This window comes from Melozone crissalis, unplaced genomic scaffold, assembly GCF_028551555.1.
Source record: "Melozone crissalis strain CALT ecotype California unplaced genomic scaffold, PUWL_Pcris_2 ptg000005l_1, whole genome shotgun sequence".
Taxonomy (NCBI): domain Eukaryota; kingdom Metazoa; phylum Chordata; class Aves; order Passeriformes; family Passerellidae; genus Melozone; species Melozone crissalis.
In genome coordinates, this window is record NW_026535783.1 from 37,000,879 (window position 1) to 37,021,053 (window position 20,175).

Genomic DNA, 20,175 nt, shown 5'->3' on the forward strand with positions numbered 1-20,175 from the left:
TTAAAGATATTTGCAGTTATTTCTTGCTGAAGATTATTGTGCAGAAAGAAGTAATTAGTCAAAAAATGTCCTCTACTCACAGGGCAAATACAATTACCAATAAACAAGTTGATTTCAAAACCTGGGTCTCCAAAAATATTCTGAACACTGCAAGCCTAAAAATCATTAAAAGCCATGCACTCCTGGCCAAAAAAACCCCAGCTAGTCCTCCCTTTTGAGCAATAGTTATAATATTCAGAAAGCACATATTGCCAACAGTATGATTTATAATACTGTAAAACAGTTGGAAGATTACTCAGAAAGATGCATCATCTTATTTTTCATGTAATTGTTCATTATTTTGAATGATATATTCAATCACGCCAATCCATTCTGGTTTTTTACGTAAAACAGGGCACAGTTTTTTGCTTTTCACAAGGTGAGACATAACTCATGATATTTTCCATCTGCATGTAAAAAGTTCTGAATGTAGGCAGCTAATGAATTCATAAATATACTTTGCTGTATTTCCAAGAAACAGAACACTGTCATTTTTGCTGTTCTTAATGGCAAAACTTTTATCCACACAAATCCTCTCTGACATTGGTGTCTGTAATAGTGCTAGTGTTTTCAGGACTTACACAGAACAAGCTGTATACACAAAGTCCATAGTCAACAAAAAACATGGGTAAGAGGTCCAATTGATAGTTTTAAGAACACCTATTTTCAATACTGCAAATAGCAAGCCTGAAAAGTATCATAAATACTCTTCAGTTAAAGGGGAGTAATCTGTGGACAGATAATCAAAAGACTCTGTTCAATGAAATACAAGGTGCCAACTGAGCTTTACCAGACTTGTCAGAGTTTTGAGTGTTATTCACATTCTCGTTTTTTTCTCCTGCTAGGTGAAGTCCCCAGCTACTATGAAAAATAAAGCTACCATAATGTCACAAAAATAATGGCTTGAGAGTACCTGTTAAAAAAGGACGTAAATTTGTTGGCCTCTCAAAATCTGTACATGGACGTTTTCATCCCACACAAGTGAGGAAAGACAGAAGTCATATAAGTACACACATTTGCCTGTGTAAGCTATGTTTTTTGGGCCTGCAGGTGTCCTCCATTCTTGTCCCCGAAGGCCGTTTTCCACCCCGGCCAAAAGGGGCTGCGCTAGCAGACCGAGAAGGTGGAGCTAAGTGCGAGTAAGGGTAACCTGAGAACGCCTCCAGCTAACTTGACTTTAAGTAGTGCCGGTCCTGTAGATGGATTAACCAAGTCCTGGCTGATTCTGTCCTGTGCTGCAAGTAGCTTCCAGTATTCCAACGTTCACCCAAAAACTCCATACCAGGCACATGGAGCTGACGGAGACCAACCGTGATCACCCAGGAGTGCACAATTTGGCCTTCCAGGTAAGTTTGGTTTCCTTTGCTTTCTGGGGAAGAGGAAGGAGTTAAAATCATTGAGCAATGTTGAATTCAAACCCCGAACAAAGAAAAAGCATTTTCTGCGCTCTGCCTGCAGGTATTTTACAACATTCTACGTGCTGATACCCTGCCAAAGGACTCTGCTTTTGTGGAAAAAAAAAAAAAAAAAAGCTGAGACAATTGACTTATTCAGGAATACGCTCTCCTCAGTGGTGTACAGCTAGCTTTGAAAAGTGTCCTGACTTGGTAACATTTCATAGGCTCGTGGATCTCTCAGCTGGCTCCCATCTGCTCTATCAGTTGCTGATTTTTTCTGAGGATAGGTCATTTACAGTTCTGTTGAAGAGAAGGTCAGCATTATGCAGCAGACGCATAACTCATCAAAGCAATGTATTTTAATAATATGAGAAAAATTGTAAAGTAATAATGTAACATAGTGGCACATAGCATTCTTCCATGCATAAAGTATTCACAATTGTCTTCTGCTCTCGAGAAGAGCGCAAAGAGAAGGAGCCCAACCCAGATGATTTTTGCATTTTCTAGGCATAAAGTAATATTAACAGGCGTTTAAAAAACCCAGATTTCATAAGCGGAAGCACAAGCCCCCGCAAACAAACAAACACCACCAAAAAAAAAAAAAAAAAACCAACCAAAACCCACCAAAGGTATTTATTTATTATTTCCCGGTGCCCAGCATCCCTGTGCTTTCCCTGGAATTAGAGCAGACACAAACAAAAACTTGCGAACCCGCAGCCGGGCTGGCTCTCTGTGCTTTTTGCTGAAAGTAGAATAAGTCGGGGAGAGACAGTGGTTGTGAAATACTCTGAAGAGGGCTATATGAACAAAGCAGCTCCTTGCTCTCCTTTGCAGTCTCCGATCCTTACGCTGCTCCTGATCTCAGCTAGCAGGAAGTGTGCAGCTGATGTGCGTATCTGCCGGCGCTATCCAAATAACACAGAAGGGGCTTTGCAGATGCTAAGCATGTGGACTATTACATAACATCACCGACATTCAGCTGCTCTGTATATTTATTCATTGCGCTATTCGGACAGAGAAGCCTGTCAGGGAATATTTACAGAACGTAGGCAAGAGAATTAACTCTTAAAACAAGATAGCCCAGGGTTAGGCCTTTTTCCTGAGTAATCAGAGCGCTCTCAACTCATCTGTGCTTCGGAGCAGATGGATAAGAAATTTGAACTTGAGTCTCCGTCAGTTCAAGTGAGCTAGATAAGAGGTTTTATCCTGTGTTTTCACACAAAATACGTGACTAAACTAGTGTCATCCGCTTCCTAAATCTGTACTTACAAACTCAAAAAGGAGAAGTCCCTAGCTGCAAAAGCTCGGTGTTGAACTCTCTTAAATGGCATAAGCTGAAAATCACCCTTTTCCTCAGAGATCTGTGTAGCACAGTATAGTAACCCGGGTTAACCCTCTGCCTTACGCAGCTAGCTTACCTGGGCCATTTTTATTTAGTTCTACACTGTCTTATCTCTGTTTTAATATGTAAGTCACTCCCTCGAAAAAATAAGACACAGAAGGAAATAGGTAAAGTTCTGTATACAAACAAATCACACTAAAAGCCATTGTGAACCAACTAAAAACTGAACAGTCTCATCATGTCCCGCTATTTCTTGTGTTTAAGCTTTCCTTGCACAAAGAGCAAACATTTACTTCCTCGGAAATAAATGGGTCTTTATATATTAAGCCATGAATATCTTACCTAAACCACAAAATAAAAAAGTGTTCTGGAAAAGGTGTAATTTAAACAATTTTAAGTATCTGTGTAGGTACCATTTTAAGTATCCATAGGTACCTTCAGATACACCTGAACCACTTAATGATTAATGCACATAGGGATAAAGTAACAGACAAGTAAATCCGAGTTAGGCGATTTGTAAAGTAGACTAAGTTAGTAAAACAGCTCTGAATGCAATACAAAGCAGCTCAAAACTAAAAAATGATCGATAAAGGATCACATATCAGACCTTTATTAAGTCAAGAACGAGAAGCACTGTTCTTTCTGTTGAAAAGGGATGCTTAAGGGATGAAGAAGTAATATAGAGTAGTCTGCTTTTTGATTTGCACAAATGGTCAAAGAGCGATAACTATGAGCTCTTTTCAAAATCTCGGTTGCTGGTTGCTATTGATATGTAAACACACACATCCATTTGTACTGTGGTAGGATTTTCACTGCATCACCATTTTCAATGGTAGTGTAGTACACCCTCATTTAACAAATGTTAACTTTCAGACAGGATTGCATCCATGCAGCATGAAGTTACATTAGTACCATTAATTGCATTTTTAAAAATGCCTGGTTCTGCAAAATACCAGCTACTTCTTTTGTGCACTATGCAGTTTCCACTTGAGCATAATGTTGAAATTGCAGGTCCTGCATTGTTACTTTGTGATAATGCCAGTACCTGGGAGACGCAGAAGCAACTTTCCTCCTTATTAACAGCTCAAAATGGTATCAAAAGACAACAGACGATAAATCCCAAACGTACACCTCTGCAGTTTCCCTCTTTGTCCCTCTCTTTTTGATATTAGGAATATCTCAATTACCCACAGCCATCTTGGTGTAATACAATGGGTGAGCTTTTTCTATGCGTTTTAAGAAGATACATAGCTTTCTTTACCCATACTGCCAGTTTTCCCTACCATGTTCCTACCCTTCAGTAATAAAGTATTTAACTTAGTAAAATCCAATGCAGTTGTTAAGACCTACATGCTAAAGTTGCCTGCTCTGGATGCTGCCTCATAGGTACAATCTATAGATTGCTGCACTGTTTATAATTCAGATTGTTAATTTTTTTACCTCTTAAAAATGTTGTGTAATTTCAGGAACTTAGATCAATCATTATCCTCAATTCAGAAAATTGCTCCTGCTAAGCGTCTATGTACCAGCGTAACAGATTGTGTATCTATAGCTACAATAATGTCATACATAATGTGTGGAAATGCTGCTGTGTCTCTTGCCTTCAAGGTGGTTCAGTCAACCTCTCATACATGGCACCAGCTGGCTGGAGGACCACTACAACGTGCCCACAGCTTCCTGCTCCAAAACTGTATCACTAATAATAACCCTAAAACTGAGATTGGACTTACCTAGCTTGTCTTTAGCCCTCATTAAAGAGGCAAAACTTTTATCTAATCAGTTCTGATGATTCAGATCTCTGATAACATAAAACATCAAGTCACACTTACTCCATAAAGAATTATAAAAGCTGCATCTTAAAAAGGAACAGTTGGTGGGATGAATAAACTGCCCTACAGTTAAAAGCAACACAGAGGGAAATATAAATACAGGGCAAAGGGAGTATAACAGCTAATAAATATTTATTGTTCACTGCCCTCCTATCCCTAGTGCATTAAACAGCCTGTACCTGTTTCTGTATAAGGTACAGAAACACTCTTAAGAAGTTGACTTGGCACTCTTTAAGAAGTTGACTTGAGGAAGGATCCCCTTTAATATTCCATCCTTTGCTCACAGTGCATAGGGCATTTGTATTGCCATAAGGTGTGCATCCATTTCATTCAAACAAGCTTAAAGCATATCCTAAAAAGTACAATTTCTGTTTATTGCTATTTTTCACCGTTTCCTAGATACTCTTGTGTGGTTAGTTAATTAAGACTATAGATGTTATTCAGAACTTATATTCATGAGCATCCCTGTTATGTTTACCCTTAGAAATGGAGGTGGCATTGCACTGCATTATTTAACCAGATCCAGACAGGAAATTATGTAATCCTTTTCCACATTTTCAAAACTTGATTTCCAAAGCCATACTTTTTTTAGTTTGTTTGGTTTTTTTTTTTTTTTCTTTTTTTGTTAAAAAGCCCCTACATTTCAGGATAATAGTCAACTATCCTACCCTGAAAACCTAAATTTTTTTAAGGAAACAACAATGTACTCAGAGGTGGGGAGTTTTATTTACAGTCCTTTTCAAAACAGCCCACGATGATGTAGCCTGCTAAATTTATATCTGGCAGAACCTTTATCTTATCTGTTGTTTATACAACTCATTTGCTGTAGTTTAGTACATGGATAATGAACATTCATCCTTCCTGCCTTGTAGACTGAGTTTTATAATTCGACAGGTATCTATGAGTGCTGTGATTATTAATTTAAATAAATTCTTCCTCAATATTTAAAATGCATTTAAACTCCAGAATCATGGCACTGGCTAACAAAAGGTAGTACATTAGGGAAAACCTAGATGAATGGTGTTCAGGGTAGGTGAATATTTAAAGAAAAGCAAGTTTTAAACTGTAAACTAGATGGCTTCTCTTCTGCTGGGCAAATACAGTAAAAAAATCTCTTGAGATGCAGCAGAATCCGACATTATAACTTGAACTATTTTCTTTTGAAGCATCTGTTTTCCAGTCAGTTCCTTGAGTATCCTGATTCTAATCTCCAATATAACGTAAGAACCCACCCTTAAACCATAAACAGTTTAAGCAGCTGCCTCAATGCAATGTTGGCCATCCTATTTTCCTCCCTAACTAGCATGAGCTAACATAACACCATCTACTCCAGAGTGTCTACTATTGTTAAAAACACAATAGAAGTTCACAGCCCTTTGCAAAATCCATCCTACTTCAAAATCAAGGAGGAGACGGCAGGGAAGATCAATGAATGTAGTTGTGCAATTAGGTGAATGAATGTAGTTGTGAATGTAGGTGAATTAACAGCTCGTCAAGAGGGAATAAAAAACCTCTTGTGACTCTCTTCTCTGAGACACAAAAAGTTACAAAAACACTTTGACTAAAACTGATTTTTTTTTCTTTTGTGACGTTTAGAGGCAAAGTATCTTTAAGGAAAAGTGTCAGTAAGCATTGTTTTAGTTGCTTCTAAGGGCATGTTTCTGCAAAAAGGCAAAATTCAATTTATTTCTAGTAGTACTACTTATTTCTGTCTTTAGAAGTTTTTATGAATTTACTATGATTCAGGTTATTTTGTATTGTTCATGTGGAAGTGATTGTTTTAATTGTAAATACTAATTTACTGAGTTTATTATCATGCAAATAATGAGATACTGCATGCAATAAAGCCCAGTGAAATTATCATACTGTAGCTGCTGCCATAAGAAATCACTGAAATACAAAACATTCACAACAATTGCAGATGTAAGTTATCTGAAGTTTTGTTTAGACAGCTTTCTTACAAAACCAGAGGTTCTCAGACCATTAAAAAGAGTTAATTTATCCTTCAAAGCATTAAGAAACAAGAAAATGGAGATTCAGGATTTATTTTAAAAATTAAAATTAATTGGGCTGGTTATGGCTGTCATCATCTCTCTGATAAAAGGTACAACTCAGAGGATTAGTGTGATAAAGCTAACTCCTCTCTTTAAAGATGCCCTGAGTGTTTTATTCTTTGAGTAATATAAGTACACGTTTACATTTTTTCCTTTTGTGTAAAGACCACAAATACTGGAGCAAAGGTACTAACAATTGGGGAAGGCCCCAAATAGTCCATTTTGCCCTTGGTGAGGAGAAGGCTTGGAATTCTATGAACTTGTTGAACCAGTCCTGAGGAAATGGGCAGGACAATTCACTGTGGGAGACATGTGACTTTAGTCAAGAAGAAAGCAGATTCATTAGTTGAGCACCATTCATGGCCAAGGCACCTTTGTGCAGTAGTGCAGGGACTTGAACTGCTAAGCTTTGCACACCAAGTTTTGGGTTCCCTGTTGTGGTAAAGTAGCACAGAGAATTGTAGAATGATTTAGATACTAGAAGACCTGTAAGATCATTGAATTCAACCATTAATCTAGTACCACCATGTTCACCAATTAACCATGTCCCCAAAGTCCCACATCTACAGGTTTTTTGAATGCTTCAGGCATGAATCTATCACTTCCCTGGGCACCCTGTTGCAATGCCAGACCACCCTTTCAGTGAAGAAATTTTTCCCAATATCTAACTTAAATCTCTTATGGTGCAGCTTGAGGCCATTTCCTGTCACCCACTCACTTGCTTCCATGGTAGCCCAGGCCTCAGATTATAAATCAGTTCTTATTGTACACCAGAAAGGCTTTCAGCTTCTTATTTGAACCAATGTAATTTCTGGTCCTAGAATGACAGTGATGATGGTGTGGATGTTACAAATCTGAAAGGCCTTGGAGACAATTCACAGACAATCAAGAATTCACAAAATAAGGGAACAGTGCATATTAATCAGGTATGTTTTTTCTTTTTTATTTCTTTCTTCCAAATAACCTAATGAAAATTAGCAAACTTCAAAGTTAATGTCGGCAATGTACTAGTATATCCAAGGCAGATATTCTAACAAAATCTGAATATAATTTAAAATGTATAAACAGACAGGCAAGTTCTATTCTCAAAAAATACATTAAAGGAAAAAAAAAAGCATGTGTAGGGTTCAGAAAAAATGTACTCCAATGTCATAATGGCTTCATACACAATACAAAAGAGGCGCCAGAAATGGTAATCAAGGGGAAGACTGGATTAGGAGTTGCCCCAGAGTTGCCCCATTTTCTCATAAGAAGGTGAAAAAAGAGAATCTGTAATCATTGGTTTAAGAGATAAATCCTTCAGTCAGACAAAGAATTCATATTACTAAATATCTAATAATAAATTAATATTGGATTATTAGATAAACATCCTAAATAGGGAAAATTTCAGACAAACACAAATTTGAGGAAATAGGTCCTGTGTAAAACTGACCAGAGAGGAAGAGAGCACAATGCAGATTATTGTAATAATAAACATATTTATTTTGACTTCTTTTGACTGTGTGTATGTTCAAGCCCATATACTGAGTATCCCACTATGAAAACATGAGAGTCAGGTTAAAAAAATCCACAAGTATTTCCCATTGTTAGGTATTAATATTTTCACATCCTCACTCCAGAAATAACTTGCTACTCTAAAATTCTATTCTGTTGAAATCATATCTACTTGCCAAGTTTGGTAGTGGTACTCAAAGCAGCATATAAGAAATACTTGATAGAGTGGGTACTCATTTCTATCTTCTATTGTTTTCTTGAATATGATCAGAGGCAACAAAGGCATGGTGCAAAGTAATGACTCTGCTCTCAGAGTTGAAGTAATTTCAGATATACAGTGATGGAAATAATCACTTAGACTGTCCAGATAAGCACTCCTGGAAACTAGATTGGAAGCTGAGATCCTAGGAGAGAATGGTGGTAGATGGTGTCTATACCTTCAACTTCAAAAAAGTTGGGGAAAAGGAAATTGTTAAAACAAAACAAAAAAAAAAACAACAACAAAAATAACTCAAAAAGGACTTTCAGAACTGATTGAAACTGTAGAAAATTGGAGAAAAGTACTGACATCTATGAAAGCTTTTTTCTTATCAGAGAAACCAATTTCCCACTGAAAAAGTTCATCTGAAAACATTCTACCACTACTTGGTGCAAGAGTATCTATCAGAGATGTGTATATTTGCACCAGCAATTTCTCCGGTACACTGTGACAGAGGCATAAAAATTTATTTTGAGGGTCTTTACAGTATGGACTTAGCAGTGTCTTCCTTTGCTTGCAGAAGTTTACATGTTCCACATAGCCCTTAGGTAACTCTCAGCAAGGGCCAACACACTGCATGAGCCAGACCTGGTATCATGTTTGGCCATGAAAAAAATAAAAGGGGTTTGCATCCATTCTCCAATTTCCTTTTGTATTTGTAAATGACAACTTTCACGCAAAGTTGTCTTTGATTTCAGATTTTCTCACATTTTAATGTCATTGTAGGAAAGCATTTGTGACAAGAGTGCCATAATAGTATTCTAAACATATTAAATATGTTGTGAGCAATGTGAAAAGATGTAGATTGATGCTTTTGTATTTGTATTTTCAAAAGAAAAAATAGCTTATATTCTCAAAACAAACCATACATTTCAGAAATTCAGAGAGTCAGAATTCAGGCTGTGGGTGATCCAGGCACAGGGAGTATGTTGTGGCATGGGGAAAAGAGATAGAAGAGCATGACCTGGCCTAGGCAGTGCAAGAAGTGGTGGCAGTGAGAATGATGGTGGAGTTGAAAGCAATATCTGTAGGACACGAGCTTCAAGCTGTGACCAGGAGAGTCAACACAGTGCCAAAGGGAGTGTAGCTGCTTGCGAACGTGAAAGCATGGTGCTTCCACCCAGAGGGCTGGGACTCTCTGGATTTTATAATGTAGGTTTAAAAAATCTGTGAGAAGTGCTGGTATGCAATATATTCCCAATTTAGTCTCAGGAATATTTACATATTATCACCACTCAATGTCCCTCAGATAAGAAGCCTACCTTGTACATCCATTGAGAAGAGTACTGCCAGTTACCAAAAGTAACTTAGTAGGCATTTTTCAGGTTTGTTTTATTTCACGGTCAAGACCAAAGAGCCAAAGAAACTGAGTTTAGTGAAGATGCAGTCATATGTTGCAGTGCAGCTCCATAGCACCCTGCAAAAACTGCAGTCAAGAGGACCAACAGACTCCTGCTGGTCTTTTGCTGAGCTTTCCCTAGGAGAACAAACAGCAGCATCCATATATATATTCCCCTGATCTCACCTTGTGTTAGGTTCTGCCTTTGACATCATTAAAGCCTGAAGATACTTGACAGGCTGAGAGAAATGTGGCTGTTCGGCTGGGAGAAGAGAAGTTCCAGGGTCCCACTGTGGTCTTTCAGCACTTACAGGGAGCTCACAAAAAATAAGGAAGAGGAACTCTTTATAGGGGCATGTAGTCATAGGACATGAGGGATATGGATTTAAATGGAAAAAGGGTAGGTCTAGATCAGATATCAGGAAGAAATTTTTTGCTGTGAGGATGATGAGATCCAGAATAATTTGCCCAGAGAAGTTGTGGATGCCCCTGAAGGTGTTCAAAGTCAAATTGGTTGGGGCTTTGAGAAACCTGGTGTAGTGTGGGGTGTCCCTGCCCATGGGACTCTGATCTTTAATGATCTCTAAAGTCCCTTCTAACCCAGGCCATTCCATGACTCTGTGGTTCAAGTCTCTCTCCCTGGCAACTAACTGAGAGTTTTCCAGGGCTTCTGGCAGCACCTGCAGCAGGACAGACAGCCAGAATGCAGGGGCCAGGGCAAGGTCTCTGGTGGGCCTTGCTTTCCACAACAGACTAGAGAATTGACTTACCGTAAACTAAAGTGACAAAATAACAAAAGGTAAACTCACCTGCAGATTGTCACAGCTCCAAAAGTGGCTGAGTGCTGTGGGCCACTCTTGTGAAGAGGGTAGGACATGTCTGCCAGGCCAGGCCAGGACTGTCATCACCCTGGTCATGGCCAGACGCTCCAGGCCGCTCAGCCGGTCACGGTGCTCAAAGGGAGAGGCGTGAGTGCCACATGCAGGTAAGCTGCTGTCTTTGAACACAATGGTCACCTGCCCCAGGCCCTGGCCACTCTGCAGGCCCCACCATGAGCATGGAGGTAAGTAGGCATGGGACAAGCTCCATCCTTGTGCCCCACTGGAGTGAGACGGGGGGCGAGGTGCAGCGTGGGCATGACCGCCCCCACGGGTGTGTTGAGCAGCTTCGGGGCTGTGCCCCTCCTGGCCCTCAAGGCAGTGCCCAGATCATGTGTATGGCAGCCTGTAGTCGTAAAAAAGCTTTAACAGTGCCATGATTATGTGGACTCGGGCAACAATTTTTTTTTAAGAATAATGTTCTCAGCTTAGGTAAATTTTTAAAACACTGAGCATTGCTCAGTTTAACCAGTCTCCATATACAAAAGTTCCATCATATTCAAGTTCTGCAAAGAGACAAGCAACAAAACCTGGGGGTGTCTATAGGAGGTGCTGGGCAAGCTGGCTAATTCACAGCTTGCCCTTTTCAACCTGTAAGCAGTACAGGGCCTCCAGCTATGAGGCCCTGCGCTCTTCAATGCTGAGTAATGCTGGTATTTTTCCCTCCTTTGTTTCCCTTTTGAAAAATGGTATGGATGGCTTGGGAAACTCCTCAGCTGGTCTAAACACTGCTCACAGATTTGGTGGCAGTGGGAGTGCTGGAGCCATGAATGCAGTGGAGACAGGAAATTCTAGAGGCTGCTTCAGCTAGCTGCCAATGGGGATGCTTTTTTGCACCTTACCTAAGAAGCATAAACCCTTCTGACAACCTCGACACTGATCTGTTTTCCAGGGGGATGAATACATCAATATTGAGAGTGATTTGCATGAAAACAAACGTGCCTCCGTGGATGATGAGCAGTCGCGCCTGAAAGGGTAATGTGTTTTTGGCTGAGCACGTCTTCCACTCCATCCTGGCCTAAGCAAAAAGCTGCCAGTGTTTATGCTTCTGGAGTGACAGCTCTAAATTTCACTGCCATGCCCCTATGCTACACAGACCTTTCGTATTGCCTAGCAATTTTTGTAATACAGAAACACAGCTTGTTTAAAATTATTTTACCTTACAAATGACATCTGTGATTGTGGAACTATCCTTTTAAAGCCTGGCAAATTAAGGGAGCAATATTTCTTTTCTTGTACAATAACTTCTTTTCCAATATTTCTAGAGCAGTGTCTTTTACACAGAGGTCTTAAAGAGTGGTCTCTTTCAGGAAGTTGAAGATTCACTAGTGTCTTTCATCTGCATAGCCATTTGCTCCAGCACAAAGTAGGAACAGAACAGCTGTGAAGAAAGCCATTTTAATGGAACAAAAGTTTTGCTTTGTGTTTGCTCTACTTCCAAGTGATCACAGAGTGAAAGCATACATCCACATTTTACTTGAGGATTAGGTACTTCTGTGAAAGCTGTAAACCCTGTTTTAAGGCATTAAAAAAGTTAAGACACAATACTTAAAATCATATTAAATGTTCATGTGTGTCACTGATTTCTTTCAACAAATAGTACTGAATAGCCTGCAGTCTAAGACATGGCCCTTTTGAAAGATCAGTCTGTTGATAACAGATTCACTGCAAGTGCAAGGTTTTAGCATTCACTTAAATGCATGCACAACAGAAAATTGATTTGAGTTACAAAATGCAAGCAAGAATAGTTTTGACATATATAAATATTTTACATTAATGTGTTAAAGTGAGATCTGTTTTTTCAACGTCTTCAGTTATATTTCAAGCCTATAGGATCAGCTTTTAGAAAAGAATGTTTCCTTAGTAAATTAACCAAATTTCATAAGGAACATATTTTTTCTGCCACTTTTCAGAACATGACTTTTGTGCTTAAATATTTTAAGATATTGTGGTACCAAAGTCATAAAAGCCTAAATTAATAAAGTAAAAAGGAGAGAGAAAGATGTTAGATAAAAGAAGAAATTACAAAAAATTGTAATCTGAAAGTAAGAATTTTAAATCCCAAAGGGCTCATAAGTAGCAGTAACAGTATTTTTCCCCTTTTCTTGGGTGATGGAACCATAAATTTGATAAAGTAGCTGCCTTTTTCATCTATTTGTCACTTATTTCTCCTTTTTCCTTTTCCTGTTGTATCTAATCTTTCTGCTGAGATTGGGTAGATAACCTAATGTTCTTACAAGTTAGAAAAAAAAGTGCTCTGATTTGTGAAGCTACAGGAATTCCCAGAACTGAAACTGAAGCATCAAAAGCAATCAGGATTTCTCCGAGAACCTATTACTCTCTGTACTTGTGAAGGTGTGTGCTCCTGCTCTGTTCTTCAGTGTACTGATATAATTTAAATTATTATTTCTTGTTTCTCTCAAATTTATTTTACATTAATTGAGGTTTTTTGAGTGCAGAAAATAAGAGTATTCATGTTGGATTTCAGTGTGCATCTAACTCCAGCTGCATTTATTTTCCAAACAAGTACAGTCCGGATAATTAGCATCTCTAAATATAACATTGCCTTTATGGACTGGGAATGCAAGAGACTGCTTCAGAGATGTGCCTCTCTAAAGCAGTGCCTCTGAGATGAAAGAGACATAGCTGTAATTTTTTCCAGCTTGCACAATACGAAGGTGTTTTTTTAGCCACTGCTTCTGTAATTGATAGAAGTCCACGTTACCAGCACATTTAGCATTGGAAACCTCTGTTGAATTAACTCCTTTAACTGCTGTTTCCCTAAATTTCGACCTCCTTCATGAAATCATGCTGTTACCTTTAGTGAGGAAGTGAAATATGTTATCATTGGAAGAACTGATACTAGAGCATGACATTCAAATATAATAAACCATTTTAACTTCCATGAGATGATGAGATGAAAAGTTAGTGCAATAACAACCAAATTTTAAAAGGTACAGAGACATCTATGCACGCTGTAGTAAGGTTTTAGATAGGTATTGGTTATTTTACACACACACAAATGCAGCCTTAGGCCTTCACAGTTACAGTAATACCCTATTCCACATCATAATTCTGGGCTGGCTGTATTAACAGATTTTGTGGCTCTAGTAATGGACACTGAATCTTATAACTACACACTCACTTTGCACCAACCCTATTAACAGATCTCTTCACAGAAGAGCTGCACTTCAGAGGGTAGCAGAACTGGCCTGCTGACTTTGGCCCTTTATGTAGATGACAGATTATCCCATTAGATATCTGCCATATTTTCTTTTTCACCTGTCCAATATCAACCCATAGAAGTCTCTCTCAAAAGGAACTTTATATTTGTCACTTCGAGATCCAAATATAATCCTCTCCAAATTCAATGAACTTCAGTGGAGAAATTTTGACCAATTTACATAATTTTCTTCTGCAAAAGCTTACATGTCTATTCTTTTGGGATTTTTTTCCTAGGCAATTAGAAAAAAGGTATGATGAAGTCTGTGAATTTTGCAAGAAACATAAAACCAGAATTCATTATGTGGTCTACGGAATTTTAATAACAGGTACAGTATATTACCCCCAGGATTGCTGAAGCCTTATTTATTTACCTGTATGAGGTTATAGGCTGCCCTGTCTTTGTCCAGTATAAAAACTCTTGACTCTCTTTAACAATGTATTTCAAAGTAGTTAAGAATTTAGTCACAGAGAAAATTCCAGATTGCAAAACCTCCACTCATTCTCAAACATAACAAAAGCACAAATCTTGCTAAACTGCTTCTCCAGCATGTTTAAAATCTGACCAGCAATTACACTTGCAATAGCAGCATAGTTCAGACTTTGGGTCCACTCCATTACCAGCTGACTCCAAAATTACAGTTTCAGTAACTTGCCCAAGATCATGAAATCACTTTAAAAACTGTCAGGCACCAAATAGGACTGAACTTAAGTCATCTGGCTGGAAATGAAAGCTTTCTTTGCTCACCCATATCACTCCATATTCACTGCAATTTTTTTCTGGAGTAAATGTACTTATGACAGTATGCACTGCAAAATCATTCAGATATTCTTCTTTCTCCCTTTCCTAATTAGCCTGTACGTTGTTTTGTTTCCTTCTACTTCACCAAGTTTGTTTTTGAGGTCTTCCTACTTGAACACTGAGAACACAGACACTTTAAATATGTCCATGAGTACACCAGGAGGTGGTTATAAAATTTTGTTTGCATGTTGAGTATCCTGCCCTCATAACTAATCTTGTCTTGCTTTATCATAGAACAGACTTATTCTGGCTCCAGAAAGTGAGTGACTTCTAAGAATATGTCAGGATTTCATTAATTCCATAAAAACCAACTTGGACTACAAAAATCAGTAGTCCTTCCTCTTTATTTGCCACAGATAAAATCCAATCATTCTTTATGAGAACGGATTTTTTTTGGCCAGCATTTAGCTGCAGTGCAGTGAACCTGTCAAATAAATAATTTCATGGATACTTTATGAAATAAGTTACTTTTAAGCTTCACAATTACTTGAGGTCATCAAATCAGTCAAATGACATATGTTTATAGTGTTTGTTTCTAGTTTTATTGGATAAACTCATCCTCTTTTGAAAAAAAAGAGCATGACTCGTGCTCCTAATTCATAACTTTTACACAAGAAAAAGTTCTTGTAGATGGGTTTCACTTTTCTGAGTGATTAACATGCTTCATAGGAACTTACCTTGGCAAAAACATATAATCTGCTTTGACAGAATGCAAGCCACCTTTCATATCAATGAACATCTCATAAGTAACAAAAATATCCAAAAATTTTTTCAGTATTTAGGCTGAGAGCCAGAAAAGCACCAAAAAGATAAACACAGGCCTGACTTTGATCACCTCTTATAAATTTAAAATTTGATCCTGTTTTAAAAAAGACCAACCTAACTGACATATATGTTCTTGTTTCTGTGACAGCATACTTGGCAGTAGTTATTGCAGCCTGCACTTTGAATTTTCAGAGAGCTTTGCCACTCTTTGTCATCACTGTCCTAGCCATCTTCTTCATCTGCTGGGATTTTTGTATAGCTAAGTATGAAGACAGAATTGCTGCATTCTTTTCCCCTGGAGACCGATATCTGAAAAAACAGTGGTTTTGGCTGAAATGGTAAATATTAATTACTTTCTATTATGTAGAAGGACAATGCACTAGTCAGGTTACCCCTTTGATTTTATGTCAGCTTACTTCCCCATAAGAAGAGGGAGATGTGTAAATCACACATATCTCATAAAAATCACAGAATAATTCAGTATTTACCAGGAAATATCAGAAACACACTCAGGATTTCAATGCAGTAGCTAGGGATCAAAAGTCTTGGCAGAAAGCATAGAAGAAATACCACAAATTGAGGTGGGAAAAGTTTGTGGTTGAATGAGAATATGTTCACAGAAGTTCATGTGTGTTGCAGCCTTTTGCATTCATTCTGAAAACCAGAAAGTTCTTCACTGTTCACAGAGCTGTTAGGTTCATATGAACCTTAATTCTAACATTTACAAACTGCTAAAGATTAGAGTCTATTATCTAGACACTGTTTTTCCACATATCCCCCGAGAAATTTTTACTTGACCTTCAGGAATCAAAACATGCCAGCCAGATTTAATGTCATAATAAGGTTATATGACCTTACCTATCCTTTGGGATAGTAGACATTCATCTGGTAGATATATAGTAGATAATTAGACCTGTCAGACACTTATTTCAAGTATTCCTGAGCAGTGACTGGGGATCTTGAAGTTATCCCTGGCAAAATAAGGAGAAAAAAGGGTCTCATAGACCAAAAAAAAACATATGAAATATCATTAAAAAGAAAAACAAAATTGGCCAGCTACCATCTATTTCAGCTTGGTCACCTACTAGCTGAGAAAGAAAGAGTTTTAAGGAGGAGTCATTCTCAGTTCAGGATAATGTCCTAGATTGTTCTTCAGATTTAGAAATGGCTTTGCTAAGAAAGGTGTTTTAAAGATTGTGGTCCTTCTGCTCAGCAGCCATATTAGAGAGCAGTCACATAGAGGCATTTCCATTAGATGATCTGGCACCCTCTCTGGGAGAAAGAGCCAAAGGAGCAGGAGAGCCCTGAGGAACAGATGGAACAAATGGCGGCAGTGAGTGCTGTATTACCTGGGCTGCACTCTTTAAATTGTACATATCACAGGTTAGGTGCTTAACTGTTTTCTTCCAATAGAGAGAAAGTCTCTCAGGTGTAGGAAGGGTTACTCAGCATTGCAATGGCCAAGCCATTTTGAGGAATTTTCTTGCAATGTTTTTAATCCCCATCTAAAGATCAAACCTATGTATCTAGGTACCACCAAAATCAGTGAAACCTTACTCTTAGACAAAACTAGCATTAAAGACTTGGGACAATGCTTCCTCTCTGTATAGGGATGATATATTGTGGTGCCTTCCAGACTGTTACAATAATTACCTTCAATAAATAAGCTTAATGTGGTTCTGATAGTGGTAACCATAGAAACACTGAAACACAGAAATACCTGTCATTGTTTTTGAGATAGCTGAACAGACTACAAATGGTTACAAAGAAAAGAGCTGTTTATAACCAGCTCCTCAGTAGAGTGTGTTTCATAGGCACACCAGCTAAACAGCACAGCGCAATTATAAATACCACAGCCTCTCTTGCCCAGAACTAACGATTCAACAAAGAAAAGGAAGGGAAAGGAAAGAAAGACGAAGTGAGAAAGGAAGATTTCACATTTCATTTAATAGAAATTCCACTCAGACTAGAGTCACTCATGGTTTTTTTGGGTTTCCTCCCATACTTTTCTTCCAGATGCCACCAAGGAATATTGCCAGAGGCACATCAGCAAAGGCAGATTCTTGCTTGTGTAGAGCTACAGTTTCAGTGCAATACAGTTTATTCACAAACAGAGATGTAAATGTTCTGGGTGTGGGAAGAGAAATGATTATCCCAAACATCTTCTTCAGGATATTGTGATGCTTTTTATTTCCTAGGGTGTTGTGTGCAGCTCTTATTATAATGATCATCTGCTGGCTCATCTTTGACACGACGAAACAAGGATCCCGTCAGCTAATCTCTTTTGGTGGGCTTGTGATGTATGTCATCCTGATGCTTATCTTTTCCAAATATCCAACCCAAGTGAGTATTTACTCCATGATGCACCTTTTGGGATTTTTTTTATTCTGTGTCTAAAAAGCTATTCCCCTACCCTAGCACCAAGTCTAGTAAGAGTAACAGAATGTGGGAAAGTAAGAATATAGCCTTGCCTGAGACCAAGCACTGTGTTTAATTTCTGAGAAAGGAATTTTGCTGTTGAGGACCGTGTATGAGGCTGTACCAACACCTGTCTCACTATTTGGGAACCTGCTGTCCACCTTCTGTTCCAGCTCTGATACAGTTCAAACTGGAAACTTCTCCATGCTTTCACCCACAGGAGCCTCACCACACTCCTCAGCGCATCACAGTCACATTTGAGGACATTGTTATCACATCAGTACAAATTGCCTGGAACCAGAGATATGATAGACTTATATAGCTCTTAGCCCTTCACAAGCTCGTTTTCCACTGCAAATTCAGTACCTGGGGCTAAGCTGATGTCCTCACTTTTTGCTCATCCACTCCCATAGGCTCAAAAATGCCATTTATTTCAATTTTCCATGAGAAATGTCCGCTCTATTTTGCTGTGGTATTACAAAGGGCTTCATTCAGTCATCACAATTACCACTTCAGCTTTTACTCCTGTTTGCATGCCTCATATACCTCTGCATTCTTTCATTAATCATACATACATTGTCCAGGTCACCAAGTTTTCCCAATACTTATCATGACTTCCATCAATGCTGAGACTTTCCTAACAGGTGAAGTCCTCTCAACAAGGACTAATGAACTTGCCATATCCTTTGCAACTGCTGCTGTCCCCAACTGAGGTGAAACTCATACTCGAAATTCTTTGTGCTCTCCCATGAGCCCTCATTGCAACTAATTGGTTTGTGTTATTCAAATATGATCTGATTAAATTAGAGAATGCCATCGTAACTCTTTGTTTCGTAAGTGATTTGATTCAATTTTCACAAAACAAAGATCTTTTCTGAGGCAGCAGAACAGGAATCATCAATGTAGTGAAGAGGAATTCATCATAAGCAGCCGCAGTTTCTCCTATGACTGCCTTTATAAGACGGATCACAACATAAAACTGAGCAGTTCTCAAGTATCAAAAGTCTTTAAAGCTAGGGGACATAAGAAGAGTTGAAATTACCCAAGGACAAACCCTGTAGCAAAATCTCCTTATGCTCTGTCCAGATATGTGAAGATTCAAGTCCCCTACAACCTATTTTGGCAGCTGCTCCCATTCTGCAGTATAGTCAGGCTACCCCCATACATTATTTAAACAAACATCCAAAGTAAACTATTATTTATTTAAATAACAAGCAGTTTCCTTATTTTTCTGTCTATCTAGGTTGCTTGGAGACCAGTATTTTCAGGAATAGGAATGCAGTTTATTCTTGGGATTCTTATTCTGAGGACCAAAGTGGGTTTTGATGTACTTAACTGGCTAGGCATTCAGATCCAGGTAAGTTATTGAGCAAAATCCTTGCTTGTTTTAATATAATTTTTTGTCTTGAGAGTCTTACGTAATATAAACAGGCTGTTCAAGGATCCGTTTGTCCCTTGATTTTTTCTTCTCTTGAGAAAAACTGGATTCTCAGAAAGATTATTGACTTCCTGAGTTCAACCTTCTTCTCTTTTTTTTTTTGTTCAGTTAATACAATGGTCAGAGTAATACCTTTTATTAATGGCTTTACCATTATTGGGCTGAAGTTATAAATTGGCATTCTTGAAACACAAATTTCTGTTGTGTCAAGGCACTCATAGGAACTCTTAGAAATAGCTCAACTCCAAATCATCCTTGCAATAAACACAATATGCTGAAAAGCCTTGGGATTCAGGGCACAACCCTAATTACCTTCAGAGCAGCAACATTCCTGGCATCAGAGACATTTCATAGTCCTGATGACGTATAAGAAAATTAATTCAGCTATATACAGGTGGCAAAATCCAAATCTGCATGCTGGAAGGGGTCTCTGGAAACCGGACAGAGTCCATTCGCAGGCAGCCCTGCAGACACAAAGTTTTTAAAAAGTCAGTTACTGCAAGGTAGTGAATAAGCAATATCCAAAATATACATCAGAGATGTATATTCTGAAGGACTTTCAGACTTTTCACCTCAGGGATACTATTCTCACAGCTGTTCTTCACAGGTAATTAAGGACATGTAAAACCAGACAGAGCAGAATGTACTGTCTCTGTGCAGGAGCAAAGGCACAGATCTGATGTCTGTCTAATCTACAGGCAGTGAGAATCATCTGGGTTTTGTCACCAGGTTCTCAGTCTCTGAGTGAAGCAGGCCTGGTGCCCCCTTTTGATAGCTTCATGTTTTCAAGTCTTACAGTCTATCCTGTCAAAACTAATTACTGTAGCTATTATAAACTGTACTTTAACTCCATTTTAAACTGCATCAGTAATGCATATATTTTCCTCAGAAGTAAAAAA

The 20,175-nt window shown here is 38.4% G+C and overlaps 1 protein-coding gene across 1 annotated transcript in view; it reads left to right on the forward strand.

The window, feature by feature from the left end:
* Positions 1-1,328: 1,328 nt before the first annotated feature.
* The window catches only part of SLC28A3 (solute carrier family 28 member 3), a 36,297-nt gene continuing 17,450 nt past the window's right edge, over positions 1,329-20,175 (forward strand). The window contains exons 1-7 of the mRNA XM_054287355.1: positions 1,329-1,385; positions 7,483-7,587; positions 11,524-11,606; positions 14,091-14,182; positions 15,569-15,758; positions 17,619-17,763; positions 19,082-19,195. Of these exons, the coding sequence (XP_054143330.1) occupies positions 1,329-1,385; positions 7,483-7,587; positions 11,524-11,606; positions 14,091-14,182; positions 15,569-15,758; positions 17,619-17,763; positions 19,082-19,195 (786 nt within the window). The remainder of the gene's footprint in view (positions 1,386-7,482; positions 7,588-11,523; positions 11,607-14,090; positions 14,183-15,568; positions 15,759-17,618; positions 17,764-19,081; positions 19,196-20,175) is intronic.